This window comes from Hakea prostrata, chromosome 4 (genome assembly GCF_041222555.1).
Source record: "Hakea prostrata isolate BN-2017 chromosome 4, UWA_Hpros_2, whole genome shotgun sequence".
NCBI lineage: Eukaryota > Viridiplantae > Streptophyta > Magnoliopsida > Proteales > Proteaceae > Hakea > Hakea prostrata.
This window is the reverse complement of record NC_142603.1, coordinates 40,061,109-40,081,317: the sequence shown is the minus strand read 5'-3', so window position 1 is coordinate 40,081,317 and position 20,209 is coordinate 40,061,109. Positions and strand designations below refer to the sequence as shown.

At 34.6% G+C, this 20,209-nt stretch overlaps 3 protein-coding genes across 3 annotated transcripts; 1 reads left to right on the top strand and 2 right to left on the bottom strand.

Annotated features, from left to right (window-relative positions):
* Window positions 1-291: 291 nt before the first annotated feature.
* On the bottom strand, window positions 292-4,013 carry LOC149018871 (uncharacterized). The gene is made up of 4 exons (XM_089153003.1): window positions 1,895-4,013; window positions 893-955; window positions 704-801; window positions 292-583 (listed from the first exon to the last, which is right to left on the bottom strand). Exon 1 carries the CDS (start codon window positions 3,910-3,912, stop codon window positions 1,912-1,914), a length of 2,001 nt encoding a protein of 666 aa, XP_089009129.1. The 5' UTR covers window positions 3,913-4,013; the 3' UTR covers window positions 292-583; window positions 704-801; window positions 893-955; window positions 1,895-1,911.
* Window positions 3,923-12,735, bottom strand: LOC149018870 (disease resistance protein RPV1-like). The gene is made up of 5 exons (XM_089153002.1): window positions 12,110-12,735; window positions 6,357-7,455; window positions 5,806-6,093; window positions 5,604-5,690; window positions 3,923-5,490 (listed from the first exon to the last, which is right to left on the bottom strand). The coding sequence occupies exons 1-5, from the start codon at window positions 12,616-12,618 to the stop codon at window positions 4,018-4,020; spliced, it is 3,456 nt and encodes a 1,151-aa protein (XP_089009128.1). The 5' UTR covers window positions 12,619-12,735; the 3' UTR covers window positions 3,923-4,017.
* Window positions 12,736-17,008: 4,273 nt separating this feature from the next.
* LOC149018869 (3-hydroxy-3-methylglutaryl-coenzyme A reductase 1-like) lies at window positions 17,009-17,530 on the top strand. The gene has a single exon (XM_089153999.1). It carries the CDS (start codon window positions 17,009-17,011, stop codon window positions 17,528-17,530), a length of 522 nt encoding a protein of 173 aa, XP_089010125.1.
* Window positions 17,531-20,209: the final 2,679 nt, after the last annotated feature.

The window sequence follows — 20,209 nt, the reverse complement described above, 5'->3', positions numbered from 1 at the left end:
TAATTGTTTAATTTCTCTTAACCACATGAATGAAAATGTGGGACTACTCCAATATGGAATTATCACATCCATATGAATGCCACTAGGGGGAGGGTGAGACTCATGAAATTTGGAGAAAAGGATTACCTGTAAGATAAGGGAGATGAGTATTAGACAACTTCTGCTGCCACTTCAATAACCTGTTGGTTAAATGAAGCATCAATCACAATTAGTTCGACAAAAATTGCAATAGTAATCATACAGACGTAAAAATATTGTTCATCATAACAACATAAATTGTATAGAGTGAGCTATTAATCATGAGTATTGTAAATCTTTAAAATTATGATTGCATACGCCGTACTATTAAAAGTCTTTGCAGATGCTTCATCCAGTTTCTTTTTTCGGACAACTTTTCATTCATTTCATTTCTTTATCCAGCAACTCGTCATTTCTTTCTTTCTTTTGTCAATTCTTCCTTCAATTCGGCCACTTGACACTACCTTCTTGTTATGGTGCATTTTTGTTAGATAAAGTTCCCGAGGCATACTCTAACTCCAAGTGCTTTCTCATCTCTATTTTCTCTTGGCAGTTGATTCAAAACCTACATGAACATTAAGGAAGTTCCCTTCTCATTTGAGTCCATAATCTCAAACTGATTTTTTTTTTTTTTTTCCTTTCTTTTTTGACAAAAAATCACTAAATTGTGTTGAGAAGAGTCTACCTTTTTACAGTTTTTCATTTGAATAATTAGAAAAGCAGGATCTTGCAAAAAGAACAGTGGAGGAGAAAACTAACTGGTAATGTTGATAACCGTAGATTCTGCAAAATGTAACATACGCTTGGCAACTTTATGAGATTTTTCTTTTCATTCTTTTTTAATGAGTTCATGAGTGTTTATAAAACATCTTACCTCTTCAGCTCCAAATCTTCCAAAGAAAGGAAGAGATTTTCTACTTGGGGTCCCATATAGTTCCTGTCAAAAACACTTGTCATAACTATAGCTTTGTTGCTATAAGAAATAAACGATTACGTTATTATTGAAATAAACTCAAAATTCATTAAGCTGCAAAAAAGAAGAAGAAAAACAATCATAAGAGAAATGCAGACTTGGATCAGTTACCATAGTATTTTGGACTTCATTCCGAACTGCTTTACTAATTTAACATGTAAAGATATAAATCAGATATGTTCATTGCCAATGTTGATCTCTCTTTGACCATTAACTACAATGGAGGATTCCTCTCAGGACCACTCCCAAGGCCCAGAAGGTCGTAGCAAAGGATGATATGCTAATTAAATCTGAAATGGAATTTTGGTGTTGTTGGGGCAGGGAGCCCAAATGACTAATAAGCAATACCCCAAAATGGAAGGGACTAGTGGTATGGGAAGAAAACTTAGGGGCAATGACTCCATCTATTCACCATTTTTTGCTTCTTATTTTAGTATGTCTGCTTTAGAAGACTGTGGCATAGGGCAACAAAAACCCTATGCTGAAAAGAGGAGTAAGACATCTCATCCATAGACATACCAGAACCAGATGAAGTTATTCATAGACATCTCAACCAAAAGCACCTATCATAACTATCATCTTATTGAAGGGGTTTAAAATGTGCCTACTAGTCATACTAAAAACAGAGAGTCTGGAAATTGAACTAAATTCCAAATTCATTAGCCAGTTTGAAGTCTGAACTACCAAAAAAGAAATAACAGCAATGTCATTCACAAAATGCTAATGTGTACTTCTCTACAATGGTTTTTCACAAGAGAACTAGTTTGGGTCTTAGAATCGATCCTCAAGGTTCTTTTTTTTTTTTCTTTGGGTGGGGGTGGGGGTGGGGGAAGATCTACAGAATACACAAATCAATTTAAATGCAGATGAAGTCAGATTTTGTTGACACGGAGGCAAACATACCTTGAATAAATTTGACATTACAAAGCCAGTTGGAACTTTGAGCACCCGCCATCAATCAGGAGTTTTATTCGATCGTTAGCAGTTAGGCCTGTGCAACGCACACCATTTAGTTTCTTCAATTTGTTTGACTTTACACAATCTGGTAATTCTTCCAAGGATATACACCCCCTAAGATCCAATTTTGTCAAAGATCCCAACCGATTATTACCCGCTTGAATGGCAGTCAACTTCCTGCAGTCCTTGACAATCAGTTTCTCTAAGTTTTTCAATTTAGAAAGATCAGGTGATATTTCCAAGGACTCACACCCAGTTATGCTCAAATATGTCAAGGATTCCAATGTGTCAACTCCCTGAATCTCAGTAAGATTCTTATAGCCTTTAATAAATAATTCAGTCAACTTTTTCATGTTTGATAGATCGGGAAATATTTCCAAGGAGTCGTTCCCAATAATTTCCAGAACCCTTAAGGATTCCAACTTGTCAACACTCTGAATCATGGTAAGATACTTACAGCCATCAATACTTAATGCCATCAACTCTTTCAGCTTTGATAGATCCAGTGATATTCCCAAGGATTCACACCCAACTATGTCCAAATATATCAAGGATTTCAATGTGTCAAATCCCTGAATCTCAATAAGATTTCTACAATCTCGAATATTTAGAGATTCCAACCTTTCAAGGCTAGACAGATCTGGTAATCTTGTTAAGGACTCGCATTCAACAATTTCCAAATCTATCAAGAATCGCAATCCATCAACTTTGTGAATTTTGGATAGAATCTTACAGCCTTCAATACATAGCTCCTCCAAGCTTTTCAAATTTGACAAATCTGGTAAGCTTTCTAAGGACTCACAGCCACTTATAAGCAAAATATATAAGGACTCCAATCTATCAACTCCAGGAATCTTGGTTAGAATCTTACAACCTTCAATACGTAGCTCCTCCAAGCTTCTCAAATTTGACAAATCCGGTAAGCTTTTTAAGGACTCACAGCCACTTATAAGCAAACTATATAAGGACTCCAATCTATCAACTCCGTGAATTTTGCATAGAATCTTACAACCTTCAATATGTAGCTCCTCCAAGCTTTTCAAATTTGACAAATTCGGTAAGCTTTCTAAGGACTCACAGCCACTTATAAGCAAACTATATAAGGACTCCAATCTATCAACTCCGTGAATTTTGTATAGAATCTTACAACCTTCAATATGTAGCTCCTCCAAGCTTTTCAAATTTGACAAATCCGGTAAGCTTTCTAAGGACTCACAGCCCTTAATATACAAATTTGACAAGGATTCCAATCTATCAACTCCATGAATCATGGTTAGAATCTTACAACCTTCAATACATAGCTTCTCCAAGCTTTTCAAATTTGATAGATCTGATAAGCTTTCTAAGGACTCACAGCCACTTATATGCAAATTCAATAAGGACTCCAACCTATCAACTCCATGAATCTCAGATAGAATCTTACAACCTTCAATACATAGCCATGCCAAGCTTTTCAAATTTGATAGATCCAGTAAGCTTTCTAAGGACTCACAGTCACGTATATGCAAATTGTATAAGGACTCCAATCCGTCAACTCCACGAATCTCGGATAGAATCTTACAACCTTCAATATGTAGGTACTTCAAATTCCTCAAAATTGATAGATCCGATAAGCTTTTTAAGGACTCACAACCACTTATACGCATATTAGATAAGGACTCCAATCCATCAATTCCATGAATCTCAGATAGAATCTTACAACCTTCAATACGTAGCCATGCCAAGCTTTTCAAATTTGATAGATCTGTTAAGCTTTCTAAGGACTCACAACTGCTTATATGCAACTTAGATAAGGATTCCAATCCGTCATCTCCGTGAACTTTGGATAGAATCTTACAACCTTCAATACATAGCTCCTGCAAGCTTTTCAAATTCGACAAATCTGGTAAGCTTTCTAAAGTCTCACAACCACTTATATGCAAATACTCCAATCTATCAACTCCATGAATCTCAGTTAGAAACATACAACCTCCAATATGTAGCCTCTTCAACCTTTTCAAATTTGATAGATCAGGTAAGCTTTCGAAGGTCTCACAGCCACTTATACGCAAATCAGATAAGGACTCCAATCAGTCAACTCCATCAATCTCGGTTAGAATCTTGCAACCTTCAATATGTAGCTTCTCCAACCTAATCAAATTTGACAGATCCGATAATCTTCTTAAGGAATCACAACCACATATATACAAATCAAATAAAGATTTGAACTCGCCAACACAGAGTATCTCCTTTAGATTGTTGCAGCCCTTAATATGAAGGTAACTCAACTTTCTAAAGATAGACAGATCGGGTAACCTTTTCAAGTGACTGAATCTACTAATCTTCAAATGCTCTAAGAATTCACAGCAACTGATATTCAATTCCTCAATCTCATCCAGATTCTCATGACCTTCAATCGACAGATGCTTTAACTTCTTAAAGTTTAACAAATCAGGTAATTTTTCCAAGGCTTCACAGCAACTGATATTCAATTCCTCTAAGTTCTCCAATCCACTGATGCCATTAATCTCTGATAGATTCTTGCATTCTTTTATTCTCAATCTTTGCAAAGATCCCAATCTATCAATGCCTGGAATTTTGGTTAAGTTATCCAGATTTTCAATATGTAAATTCTTCAACTTCTGTAAGTTGGAAAGATTCTGTAATCCTTCCATCGAAGGGCAACAATCACAAATATCCAACTCTTGCAATGATTCATAGTCTCCAAGGCACTCAATCTTTAACACTCGAGGACAAGTTGTGATTCTGAGTTCCCTCAACCTTTTTGAATCTTGTAGATAAGGTATTCTTCTTAATGATTCGCAGTTTTCTATACCCAACACCTCCAGAGAGTCCAGTCCCTCGCCTTCGAAATCGGATATGAAGTCATTGTTGGAAACCAGTAAAGTCTTTAGATATTTCGAGCCCCTCAACTTTGGTAATCTTTGCAATGAATTGCAATAAAAAATGTGGAAGTACTCCAGGGAGTCCAATTTGTCGTCAAAACCTTCAATTTCTTCTAGGCTTTCACATCCATCAAGAGCCAATGTCTTTAATTTTCTCAAGCCTCTTGATGTACTTGATACTTTTACCACTGAGTCGCAGGAATGTATTACAAGGCGAGTCAAAGTTGAGGGAAGACCTGAGATATTTTGAATTGATTTGCAAGAATTTATTTCAAGGTTGGTTAGGCTTGGAGGAAGACTCGTCAAATCGAATAAATGAAGGCTGTCCTCCTCATCCTCAGACTCTATTTTAAGGTCTACCAATGATGCCATACAACCCAAATTCTCTGCAAACTTTACCAGAGCCTTGCCTGTTAAATTGAGTTCTTGGAGATTAGTCAACTTATTGAATTGACTTGGTAAATCCTTTAGTTTCTCACACCCACCAATGTTTAATGTGACTAACTTTGAGAGACAACAAATGGATGCATCAATCTCAACCAGATTTTTACAATGTTGAAGCTGCAAAACCTCCAAAAATTGATTTTCTGAAAGATCAGGAGTCTTAGATAGCTGATAACAATGTGACAAATCTAGAACCTTTAAATTTTTTGCCATCTGCAACAAAAAAAAAAAAAATCATATTTGTTCCTCTAAATAACTTGAAAAGGTTATTTTTTAAAGACTTTGACATCAGCAAAATAAATACAAGAGAGAAGTTTCTACTAGACCTTGATGTAGTTCCAACCAGTCCAATCAGGAGTCTTAGATAGCTGATAACAATATGACAAATCTAGAACCTTTAAATTTTTTGCCATCTGCAAAAGAGAAAAAAAAAAAATCATATTTGTTCCTCTAAATAACTTGAAAATGTTCTTTTTTAAAGACTTTGATATCAGCAAAATAAATACAAGAGAGAAGTTTCTGCTAGACCTTGATGTAGTTCCAACCAGTCCAATCAGTTGTGATATTACTCCAAGATAGATCAAGAACCACCAATTTACGTGGACAGCAAGTAGTTTGGGCAAATTGGCTTGAACAACCTCTCCACCTAAGCCACCTCAATTCTGAAAAAGAAAGGGTAAAGTTCCAAGAGAAATGTGCAAAATCGATCTGGAGAAACCTTAACCGTGTCATTCCAATAAATCCTTCACTTGTCAAGCCTTCATTCTCTGATATATTTCTAAAATCAACTTTAAGTCCTCTGACACTACTTGTTCCCTACACAAATGCACACACACACACACACAAAAGAAGAAGAAGAAGAAGAAGAAGAAGAAGAAGAAGAAGAAGAAGAAGAAGAAGAAGAAGAAGAGAGAGAGAGAGAGAGAGAGAGAGAGAGAGAGAGAGAGAGAGAGAGAGAGAGAGATAAACTTAATTAAGTGTCCATCCAATTCTCTTGTACAAAGCCAAGAAAAATCTATCAAAAACCTAATTCACAAGGTCGTCATGGAAAAACAACCAAAAGTTTATTCAGTACTTACCGCTTGTGTGCACAATACATCCAAGACATCCTCTTGAGACCATATTCTTGTACGCCTCCCTGGCTCAGTGGCATTCTCTTGATAAACAATATTCCTTCCAAGATCCCGAAGCAGATCATGCATCTGTAGCACACCTCTTTCACCAATCGTTAACAAAGACTTTTCACGAAGAGATTCAAGCCCTACTAAATGATGAAAGCCACAACCTTCCCATATGTAACAAACAATATCCTTATACATACCAATGAAAAAACAGGCAACATCGAGAAACATTTGTTTCTCCTCATCATCTAATCCATCAAAACTTATTCTTAGCCTCTTCATGACATCATTATTTGGAACTTTCTGCAGCTTCTTTAGCATGTCTTCCCACATTGGTTTTGTCTTTGAATATAAAGATGAACCTATTACTTGAAGCGCCAAGGGAAGTTTTCCAGTAGTTTCTATGATGGCTTTTGAGAGATCCAAATAATCATTAGGAGGTTGGTGGCTTTTGAATGCATGATGGCTAAAAAGTTGAAGAGAATCATCTAAATCCATTGGTGGTGGCTCATAATTTCCATCTGATTCCCAAAAGTCTAAAATATGCTTATCTCTGGTTGTGATAATGATTTTGCTTCCCAAGCCAAACCATCTGCGGTCACCGACAAAATATTTTACTTGATCTTCTTTATCCACATCATCGAGGACAATAAGGACTTTTTTGGAACATAACCTTTGTTGGATCACATTAGTCCCATCATCCAGACGAGCAATATCTCTACCTTCATACTTCAAGATATCACGTAAAACTTGGCTTTGCAAAGCAACAAGTCCATTATGTTGTTGAGCAGCTTCTCGAACATTTGCAATAAAACTATACCCATCAAAGTGATTGAAGACTTCATTATATACAGCCTTAGCAATCGTTGTCTTTCCAATGCCTCCAAGGCCATGGATCCCAATAATTTTTCTACTTTCAGATTCAATGTCTAAAAGCATCAGTACTTCTCTTATGCGAGATTCAACTCCAACTAGGTTGTTATTTTGACCAAAGGGTCTCTTGTTCAATTTACCATAAACTTCTTTAACAAGTTGTTTTATCATGAGTGCTTCAAATCTATACAATTTATAGAAGAAAAAGGTCAGCATTATACATAAGAAAATGAATAAATTCAACTTAGAAGGAACCACTTGGGAATTATGCTAAGTAAAGAATGGAACTTGTTAAGATTTCCTTTGAATGAAATGGAATGAATTACATTAATAATTAAATGAGTATATATGTGTGTAATAATAGGTCAACAGCTAATTCTTAGAATTATGCAAACTTACCCAAAATCTAATTCTAACGTTTATAGAGAATAAAAAAAAGGATACATGGTATGAGTTAACTAATATGAAAAACTGAATATATGGTAAGCATATTTGATCAATGGCAATTACAACTAATCCTCTTGACCCAAATAATTAAAGAGATACAACTAATAGTCCCCCTCAAGGTGGAGCATGCAGGTCACAAATGCATATGTTAAATTTCAGACGTTGAAATTGATCACAACCAAAGGACTTGGTAAATCCATGAGTTGATTAGTGGAAATGATTTTTGAAATTTAAAACCTTGTTGTATTTTATCATGGGCGACATGACAGTCTATCTCAATGTGCTTGGTGTGTTCGTAAAAATCTGGATTAACAGAAATGTGAAGGGCTATCTGATTATGATAATATAGGAGGATGAACATTTTTAATGGTAAGCCAAGGTCCCATAATAAGTATGAAAGCCATGTGATTTCACAAGTAGCAACTACCATCATTTTATACTCTGCTTCAAGAGATGAGCAAAATATAGTAGATTGCTTCTTTGTTTTCCAAGAAATGGGACTAGAACCAAAGAGAATGCATTAGCCTCTGGTGGAATGTTGAGTCATAGGGCAACTAGCCTACTCAAAGTCACAAAAAGTTTATAGATGTAGATCCAGTTGGGAATGACAAAAGATGTGTTAGCCAGGAGTACCTTTTAATTACCTCAATAAATGATGTGCATCATGCTAATGTGGTTGCCTTGGCTAATGGATAAACTGAGTTAATATGCTAACAATGTGGACAATGTTAAGTCGGTGACAATGAGGTAAATTAAGTGACTAACCAAGAAACTATATGTGATAGATCAATAAGAATGGTGCATGTGGAATTGGAAAGCTTTAGATTTTGTTCCATTGGAAAATCTGTGAGTCGAGAGCCAGTCATGCCACAATCATTGAGAATGTTAAGAGTATACTTGTAAAGACGTTGATGAGAGTGTGCAACTTCTATGCCAAGAAGGTAGTTTAGAGTTCTAATGTCTTTGGTATGAAATTTCTCATTGGTGTGAGTTTTAACAGCTTGGAGTAATGTAACATCAAAAATCGTTATGATGATGTCGTCAACGTAGACTAGAATGTAAACTGAAGCAAACTATTGATGAAGAGAAAACAATGAGTGGCAGCTTGAAATTGAGTGAAACCAAAACCAAATAGGGTAGTTGATAACTTGGAAAACCAATTGCGAGATGTTTATCTGAGTCCATACAATGACTTCTGCAAATTGCAAACAATATTTCCCCCCTTTCGAGGATATCCATGTGGTGGTGTCATGTATACTTCCTTAAGAAGATCCCCGTGTAGAAATGCATTGTTGACATCTAATTGATGAATTGGCCATCCATGAGCTACCGTAATGGTTAGGAGAATACATACGAAAAAGCGTTTTGTGATAAGGGCAAATGTATCATGGTAATCAATGCCCTTAATCTATGTATATCCCTTAGCAACCAAACGAGTCTCATCGTTCAATAGAACTATTGACCCCATCCTTTGCTTCTAAAAAGCCACTTATATCCAATACCTTATTGGCAAGTGGTAAGGAACAAGTGACCAAGTATTGTTGTGGGGGTAGAGCGGGAATCTCATTTTGCATGGCATCATGCCACTCATTATGTTTCATGGCTTGGGCAAAACTAGTAGGCTCAACAGTGATAGTTAAGAGTATTGAGAAAAGATAAGTGAGAAGGAGAAACCGATGGTAACTTACGTGACATGAAAGGGGATGATGTGCACCTTGGCCAATAGTTGAAGATGAATTTACTTGGGCAAAAAAGGCAAATGGTAATCTTTTAAATTGGGGGGGGGGGGGGGTTAAAGGAAACACATAAGATATGGAGGTCATAGGTGATGAATATAATTGGTAGGGGGAAATTGTTTCATGAAATACACCATCACAAGAAATACATATGGGTTTTGAGGAAAGGTCATAAATTTAGAAAGCCTTTTGTCCATAAGGGTACACAATGAAATTGCTAGGAGAAGCACGTCGATCAAATTTATGTTTGACGTTTATATTTCGACCAAAATAGAGGCACCCAAAGACTTTAAGATGAAAGAAGGTAGGCTTTTGGTTGAAAAGGATTTCATGAAGATTTTGTGTTGGAGTACAGGTGTTGGTAAGTGATTAATTAGGTCAGTAGCAGTGAGATCGCATCCACTCCAAAATTGAAAGGGTAAATTTGCTTGGAAACAAAGGTTTCTAGCAATATTTAGGGGTGTCAACATAACTAGATTATTGAACCACACCTAAAGAATGAAAAAAGAGTGATGTATCCCTATTAAATAAATAAATTCCATTGATTATCAGTGTGAATCTGACGAATTGAGGCATTGAATAAAATTTGAACCATGGTAAAAAAAATGATGAATTAAGGAATTAGCTTCAGAATTATGAGCCACTAAATAAACCCATATACTACATGAGTAATCGTACACCATAGTTAGGAAATATCGAGCCCCAAAAAGCGAGTATGTATTATAAGGACCCCAGTTGTCGAGATGCACCAATTCATAACATGATTTAGTAGAGATCATACTAGAGGCCAATGGTAAGGGGGTTTGTTTTGCTAGTGGGCACACGGTGCAATTGCATTTATTAGAAAAAAACATTTAGCAATATTTGAAGACATGGGAAGGGATGATTCTAGAAGATAGAGACCACCGCGTCTTTTACCTGTCGCAAGTCTCATCTTTGTCTATTGGTCTTGAAAAAGGCAACAATTATGAAGAAAAATAACATGGCAATTAGACTAGGTAATAAGTTTTACTAACAAACAACAAATTGTATTCAAATGAGGGGACATGTAAAGACATTAGATAAGGTAACCTTTGAAAATAAATGAACAGTTCCAACATTAGTAACTTGCATGCACATTAGATCCATTAGGTAAACAAATAAAAGAATGAGGTGTTGATGGGGTATAAGATGAAATTAATTTAGAGTCTGAAGTCATATAGTCTAGCAAATAGCATCGGCATCAATTATCCAAAAGGAGGAATAAGGCAACAACATAGAAGTACCTACGAAATTACTTAATGGGTGTGGACTACCGATTGGAATGTAGAGAAAGAAACTATTTGATTTGTTCACTTGTTATTGTAGGAGGGACAGAGACCAATGCTGCTGGTTCAAAGAGTGAGACGTACTCATAACAGTATGTTGAGAAGAAAGATGTCCATGTGATTGAACTATCATGTTGCAACATTGTAGTTTGGAGAATGCACAATGCTAGACTACAATGATTACTATCATCATTTACCTATAAAAGCAAAGTGGTTGGATATCCATGTTGAAATAATGTGATCAAAATGGTAATCTACATCGCAAAAATTTTCTATGTTGGCTATTGCCTTTGGAAAACACCATTGCAAAAACGACTGTTGGTGTTGTTGATGTAGTGGGCATTTTAGGAGATGAGGGGTGAGGATAAGTTAGCTGACACCATGTTAACATTTCCTTTGACTAGAATGGAATGACTTACATTTAGGGAAATTTTCTATCACCCCCCTATACTTGCTCTCTATTTACTCTTATTCTCAAAAGTTTTACCCTCTGATTCTCCCTAAAAAATTAAACTCTTACCTCTACTTCTTTCCTAGTATTTTAAAGTGGCCAAATTACCCTACATTTTTGTACTTTTAGTTAACAAAAGAAATTTCTTTCTTTTATTGATCAAAAATTTTCTTCCTTCTTAGGAAGAAAAATTGAGTATTTTCTCGACTATTAGATCAACATATGACATGTCACAGAATCTAATCATTCACTAGACACTCCCTGTAAGATTCCCTCATTAGAGAGGAGCCGAACCCCAAAAATACTTGTCAAAATTCAAATTAATTTTGAAAAATATTATTGTAAATTTCAAAATTTTCTTAATAATTTACTCTCTAACCCAGGAATAATCAGAAGGTATCAAAACTCATTTTGTATTGCTAGTAGAATATCACGTAAAATTTATGTGTACATCTACTAGTAGTAGTGGAATTAAATAAGAGTTTTTTTTGAGAGGAGAGAGGTGACTTGGTTTTACTTAGTAGTGGAATTTAAATAAGAGTTTTTAGTGGAGAGGATTCATTACAATTAGTACTAACATAGAATTAGAATAAAAAAAAAAATCAATGAGAACATATAATTACATTTTAGACATAATTAATCATATTCTTTTAGTAAATGATTAAGGGGTATATCTTCAGAATAAATATAGTTGTCCTCAACAAATTCGTGTTTTTATAATAGCAGTACAATTTTCCCAATAATCTATTCATATATATTTCTTTATACCATATAACTAATGCAAATTGGTTATATGAATGGAAATATAAGAATAATCTAACTTCCTTTGGTTGGTGATTTATCATGATTTTGTAGAATACTAATTGCAATTGAGTAAAATATAACTATTGGACTTACGTTTCATCCTTGACATGCCAACCAACCAAATCTCCAATCTCTTTCATTGCATCCTTCCATTTTTGCACATCGGATTCCATTTTGTTTTGGTGTTGCTCAAAGGCTTCCTCATATTTCCCTTTCTGGCCTCGCACATCCCTTGGCTCGACTTTGTAAAAAATGGGCATTACTATCTGATCTAGTGTTCTTTTGCATTCACATATACATGTTAGCTCTTTCAGACAGTACTTACTCGACGCATAATTCTCTGAGAATATGGGAATTGAGATCTTTGATTGTTGGATAGCAGTGAAAAGCTCCTCCTCAATCTTGTTTCCCTTGTGGAGTTCTTCAGCATCCTTAAAAGTATGAATTCCACCTTCTATTAAGGCATTGTAGAGGTGGTCAACAAAATTCATACGAACATCTTTGCCATGAAAACTCAAAAACACCTCATAATTAATCTTAGAACAAGAAACCACCGATGATGATGAAAAAGAAGAAGAGGAGATCTGATGAGGTACTGGCATTTTTTTTCCTTTGTCAAAATTACTTGGGCAATGCTTCCTTCAAATCTGAAGTTGCAGAGCAGGTTTAGATGACAACTAGAGGATACGATAACAAAGATTTTTTGAATTTTGGGAAAGCTCCTGCTATTTTGTTCTGCACATTATGAGAATGTTTTATACTTTTATATAACCATATTATGATCACATCATCACATGACTTAAGTTTAGAAAACTAATATTTCTAATCATCTTTAGTGCCTTTACATGTGCCATCACATGGCTTTGTCTTTTTTATTTTAAAAAAATAAAAAGTTCACTTTCTTGGGTGTTGTGTAAGAAATTTCTTTTTATTATTGACTTGTCACATCAATGTTTTTTCTTATGTTTCGAAAAATTTTGAATTTTTTCTGAACCACCTTCTGTCACATCATTGTAAAAAGTTAATGTTAAAATAATTATTTTTTGGATAACCACGATTGACTACATGGCTTTTTCTTTTTCACCTAAAAAAACATCTATTAAGAAAATAAGCATTATATTCTAACCCTACCAGAAAAAGAACACTCCCCAAACTAGATTGAATCTTTCTGATTACATTCTAATTTTTTTTTTTTTTTTTTATCCACAAGTTTGTAGATAACCATTACACACTCTGAGTAGTTATCATTACATTGCATGAATTTGTCGTTGGTTTTGGAAAAAGTTTAAGAAAGGGAAGAGAGAATCTATTAGTTGGCCGGCAGTATCATTAAAAGCAAAACAAGGAACATTGACCCAATGAGTGACTTGGACTCAAGCTTTTTAACATTTTATTTTTACATTTTATTTTTCTTTTGTTTTCTTTTTTCACCCAATACCCCCTATCACTCAATGTGGCATTTTATGTTTTTCCTTTTGTTTTCTTTTTCCTCCAAAATACCTCTATCACTCAATGTGTATACAACCCCACCCACCTTCCAAATTGCTTTAGGGCCTGCCTGTTTGGTTACATGAATCCAGAGATTTCAAATTTATGAATTCATGAATTTGAGAACTATACCCGTTTAGTTGTAAAAATCTATAGATTTATGAAATCTAGAGATTCACCTTTTTACACTAAAAACGTGAATCTGTAGATTTATGGGTAAGGGGTAAAATCCAGAGATTTCAAAAAAACTATACATTTGCACATTCACAAAAATAACGTCGATCAAATAGTTTTTTAGGATGAATCCACAGATTTTATTCCACAACCAAACATCTAATTTTATAAATTATAACTCCATAGATTTGAAATCTATAAATTTGAAATCTCTATATATTTAAAATCTTCAGACTCATGTAACCAAACAGGCCCTTACTAATTTAACATGTAAAGATATAAATCAGATATGTTCATTGCCAATGTCGATCTCTCTTTGACCATTAACTACAATGGAGGATTCCTCTCACGACCACTCCCAAGGCCCAGAAGGTCGTAGCAAAGGATGATATGCTAATTAAATCTGAAATGGAATTTTGGTGTTGTTGGGGCAGGGAGCCCAAATGACTAATAACCAATACCCCAAAATGGAAGGGACTAGTGGCATGGGAAGAAAACTTAGGGGCAATGACTCCATGCATTAAATTGAATTTTTTTTTAAATAATATTTTATATTTTGATAAAATAAAAATACGGTCAATCTGATAGTCTATTATCTGAGATTCCATTAGTATTTTTGACATTTTAGCTACTAATTAATTACCTTTAGAAAAAATAAAGGGATAATTACTATTGCCCCCCTATACTTTGATTTTATTACTAATGTATCCCCTGTATTTTGCAAAATTACTAATCCAACCTTTAACTTTGTCTATAATTACTAATGCCCCCCTACTGTTAAGTTCCGTTAGTTTACTGATGATGTGGCATCTCCATATTTAAAAAAAATCCCAAAATACCCTTTTACCTATCTCTTTACTTATTTACCATTTTGTCAAGTTACAGTAATACCCTTAATTAATTGTAGAGAAAAATAATCATAATCTGTTTTACTCTAAAAAAAAATCACCAAAATAAAGAAATAATAATTGAATAAAATTAAAATAGAAACCGAAGAGGAGGGAAGATAGAATTCAACTCAAATTTGGAAACTGAATATCACCTACTTTGTTAATTCCTTCTCTGGCAAGATTTTGTGTTTCGTCAATGGTGGGTTAGTAAAGCGGTTAAAAGTCTAAACTCCCATGGGGAGGTATTACTTTTCGTTTCCAATATTAAAAAAGCACCAGTCCCCCAAAAAAAAAAAAAAATTTGTGGTTTCCCTCCCGTATGCTAGAGGAGAAAGTGGGAAACCAAATCGAATTTGAATTTTGCCAATTTCTTTAATTCGAAATAAATAAGTTTAGTGAAGGTGGAAAACCAATATTTTTTTAATTCAAAATAAATGAAGTTAGGGTAAAATTGACATTTAATCTGGTTTTTATAAATGGGGTAGTATCGTCTTTTGATTTCTTAATTTTAATGAAGGACAAAGTGGACATTACATATTCAAACTTAACGGCTACTTAACACCGTTATAAGGAAGGGGGGCAACAGTAATTTTGTAAAGAACAGGGTTTTATTAGTAATAAAATCAAAGTACAGGGGGGCAACAGTAATTATCCCAAAAATAAAAATAAAATATCTTCCTAAATCCTATCCTTCCTTCTACAATTTTGTTTTTTTTTCTTCTATTTGAATTTTTTTTTAAATTAATATTTAATTACTAATTAATTACCTTTAGAAAAAATAAAAATAAAATATCTTCCTAAATCCTATCCTTAACTCAATGATTTTATTTCTTTTTTTTCTATTTTAATTTTTGGAAAAAAAATAATATTTAGTATTTTCTATTTTGGTAAAATAAAAATACGGTTAATCTCGTACTCTCTTAATAAATAAAGTAATAAAATAAGAAACTAAAATTCTTATTTGAAATTCTATTAGTATTTTGATATTTTAGTTACTAATTAATTACCTTTAGAAAAAATAAAAATAAAATCTTCCTACATCCTATCCTTCCCTCAACGATTATTTTCTCTATATTTTTTTGAAAAAAGTATTTTATATTTTATATTTTGGTAAAATAAATATACGGGGTTAATCTGCTACTCTATTAATACATAAAGTAATAAAATAAGAAACTAAAAATCCTTATTTGAGATCCATTAGTATTTTTTTTAAAAGAAAAGATAATCAAATCAAGAAGGTGAATTTCTCCATTCTTATGATTTTAGTTTTCATTTTTATATTGTAAAAAGAATAATCTAATTCTCTCCCTTTTTACAAAAATCCATATTCCTTTTTTATATAAAGCCAAAAATAATTATATGGGATTTTTTTTTAACTTGCAATTATCCGAATATTCTTATAGATTGTTGCCTTACAAATCTCATTCATCCTATCTAAAACTAAAATCTAAAATAAAAAAATAAATTAAAAATTTAACTACACGACAGTTGGAAATCCAACTCCTCCAACTGTTTTTAAGCTTCCACTATTCGACGATTTACAGCCGTTGATTGCAGTTAAAAACTTTATCATTAACATAGATCTTGAAGCCCTAACTTGCTACTAGATCTCAACTTTTGTTTTTTCATTTTCAAATTCAGGAACCCAATGTTATCGGAGAGCATTGATTTCTACTGCAAGTGATGAGGATATTCAGGAAGCTAAGACCTTATTGGATATAATTCGCGGTTTGCGAAGTATTCAAATTTTGGTGTTTGGAATTCTCCCCTCCATTATTCTGCAGCTTAAGGCCACCTGAGGTAATATACGTATTATTTCTCTGTTGTATTCGTATCAACGTCAATCTTAATATCTTCAATTCACGGATACTACAATCGTTTCCACTTATCGATGGCTGAATTGTTTTGAATCTTTAGATTATCTATCTTTCCTTGAATCAGGAGTTGATATTAATCTCCGAAATTACCGTAGACAGGTAAGCCAATCCAACCGACCAACTTAATTTTGTTGTCTTTATCATTTATTCTTCTTGCACTGGATTAAAGTTTTAGATTTTCTTGTCCTTGAATTGTTAGCACCTCTTGGATTTTATAGCCAAATTATTTCGTACTTTAAAAGGATTTATGTTAAAAATGAATTGCACTTAGAGTATCTTTTAGATATCAAGTCAAAAATTTATACATTGAAAAGAAAAAGAATACCTAAGCATTAGAATGACAAATAAAATAGTATAGACATAATACTTCGAAAGTTATAAACTAAAATGATGTTTAATATGATTATTTTCTCATTTGTTTTTCAAATTTATAGTTGCTTCAATTTTTTTTTTCTTTCAATTTTTTCTCCATGTATCATGCATCGTGCGTCTTTTACTAGTAATTTATAAGAAGGGAATATAATACATTGTTTTGAAACATAGTGATTGAAACCTAAACAACAATGGAGGTGGTACCTTTGGCGATTCAAGAAGAGGACGAGAAGATGATCAAATTCGTGGTTAATGGAATTCTTGATCCCTCTCACGACCTCGTAGATATGATCGGCCGCGATCGAAATCGTGCAGCAAGGATACGCCGTGAAGCATTCCAGAGGAAGACGGGGAGATCTCTTGGTGGGTTGCCTTTCGATGGCTTTGATTATAATTCCGTTAAGTTCTCATGTGAGATGCCCGTGGGTTATGTCCAGATTCCTGTGGGATTCATTGGTTCATTATTGCTCGATGGAAGCAGGGAGTATATGGTGCCCTTGGCAATCACTGAAGGGCGCGTGGTGTCCAGTACCAACAGGGGTTGTAAGGCCATTTACGAATCTGGTAGTACCTCCAGCGCATTGCTCAGAGATGGGATCACTCGCACTCTTGTTGTCAGATTCGCCTCCGCCTTGAGAGCTGCAGAATTGAAGTTCTACCTGGAAAATCCTCTCAATTTTGACCAATTGGCGAACGTTTTCACCCCTGAGTGAGTTTTCGAATTTTGGGTTTTTACTATCTGCATGCCCAATTAATTCAAATGTTTTGTAGGTCAGATAGAAATTGCAAGAATTCAAATTCACAGGCACACACTATAAAATAATTATGAGTTATCTTTTACTAGTAATATTTTTACTAGGTTTATATATATATATATATATATATATATATATATATATACCAAAATTTGATTGTGTCGTTAACCAATCAAAAATAAAGTCCTATACTAATCTAGCTAGCAGAAAGTACGGGGTCGAACTATGGGGAACTAAAATGCTAAGTTACTAAGATTGAATTCAATAAAACTAAATTTAAACTAAATCTATTAATTAATGTAAAAACTTTAACTATGAATACGTGAAGATCTTTGGGATTTCAAATCCCAATGCTTTTCCCTAACCAATATAACTCTACACTTCAAAGCAAATTAAGGATGGTCTTCCTAGGTATGCCCTATCTTTGCAAGACTATCGTCTTTTGCCAAAGTTTGGCACGCTTAGTTTGCTGAGTTATATAACATCTTTGGCTAGACTCAAACACAATCAAATAGAAGATATAGAACAATCAAATTAATTAAATAAACATGGTTCATCTACATCCCAAAGATAAGGAACTAGTTACTCATTATCACAAAGTTCATAAGACAAATAAAGATGAAACATAGAGAGAGAGAGAGAGAGAGAGAGAGAGAGAGAGAGAGAGAGAGAGATGTGGTCTTCTTCTTGAGCAATGAGAGCCAAGATCCGCGTTCGTTGTCTTCTCATCTTCTTTGTGGCTTCTCTTTTATGTCTCCCGCACACAATGAATCCCCTCTTTTTACCCATCGATTCAATCTTTATTAGTTCGGATTTTGGAAAAACTCAAAACTATAAAGTTGTAGAAGTTGTAGATATTTTCGATATCGTTCCATAGCATCTTGAATCACCGCAATCCGATCTCATATGAGAGAGATATGCCTAAAATACTGAAGGTAGGTCTGTTTACCCAATTTTCAGATTTATTACCAATTTTGTTCCTTAGACCTCCACCTATTTTCAATTTGGCTAAGATCTCTGATGCGGATCAATTATACTTCTGGATCCGACTAAGCCTCCTCTCGTATCCGGGACGATGAGTCCTGCAAGAAAGGTTAGATGCGGGCCGGCTTGTGTGCCAAGCAGCCGCCTCCAATGGCAAAGTTAGACAACAAATAGAGTGAGGTCTCGTGCAAAAGCTACACAAGATTAGACTCAGAGTGTATTGGGTTCTTACCGGAGGGGTATGTATATGCTTTTATATTGTAAGTGTTACTTTTTATGTATTTGGTAAGTTAGCCCGACAAGGGCTGTTGTTTCTCCTAGGATCGTGCTTCCTTGTCGTTGGTCCCATTCAATCAGCTGCTGAGTTGACCTTCTATATCAAGGATGATTGCTATATATGTGGCGTATGTTACGCTTTTGGTCATGGATGATTGGCATCTGTTCCGACTAACTAGCATGTGGAGCCCCATCCGGGTCGACCCGGGTCGGGTAGAAATCTTCCGTATCAATCTCACTTTTCATGATTTCTTGGGCAACAAGATTGAATGTCATGATTTAAAATCCACCAATATCTAATATATTTGTCAACTTTACTCCATATTCTATATATATATATATATATATATATATATATATATACAACAAAAACAACAACAACAACAATAAGCCTTGTCCCAACTAAATGGGGTCGGCTACATGGATTCTTGCCCTCCAATCAGTTCTATTCGAGGCCATGCTAGATACAAGGCCTAAACTATACATATCCTTTCTCACCACTTCTCCTAAGGTTATCTTAGGTCTACCCCTAACTCTTCTAGTTCCTTCAATATGGATTATATCACTTCTCCGTACAGGAGCATTTATAGGTCTCCGTTGAACGTGGCCGTGCCACCTCAAACGACTTTCTCTAAGCTTATCACTTATGGGAGCAACTCCCAGCCCAACTCTAATATGATCGTTTCTTATCTTATCCATCCTAGTTTTGCCACTCATCCATCTTAGCATCCTCATTTCTGCTACACCTGAGTTTATCTATATGATTCTTTTTAACGACCCAACACTCGCACCGTACATCATAGCTGGTCGAACAACGGTCCTATAAAATTTTCCTTTAAGCTTTAATGGAATACGCCGATCACATAAGACCCCGGATGCACCTCTCCACTTCATTCACCCTATTTTAATTCTTTGGGAAACCTCATCTTCCAAATCACCTCTTTTACTTATGATTGAACCTTGGTACCTAAAACAATCACTCTGAGAAATCTCTTTATCGTCAAGTATCACCACCTCATCATCTGGCCGATCATAACTAAAGTTACAAACTAAATATTCTGTCTTCAATCTACTAAGTTTAAAGCCTTTTGATTCCAAAGCTAATCTCCATGATTCTAATTTGGTATTAATCCCCACTTGGGTCTCATCAATCAACACAATATCATCCGCAAAAAGCATACACCAGGGGACCTCATCTTGAATGTCTTTCGTTAATTCATCCATTATCAGTGCAAATAGATATGGGCTTAAAGTTGACCCTTGATGTAGCCCAACTGTTATCGGGAATTCATTACTTTGTCCCGCCACTGTTCTAACACTAATCACCGAACCATCATACATATCCTTAACTATATCTATATATTTATTTGCAACACT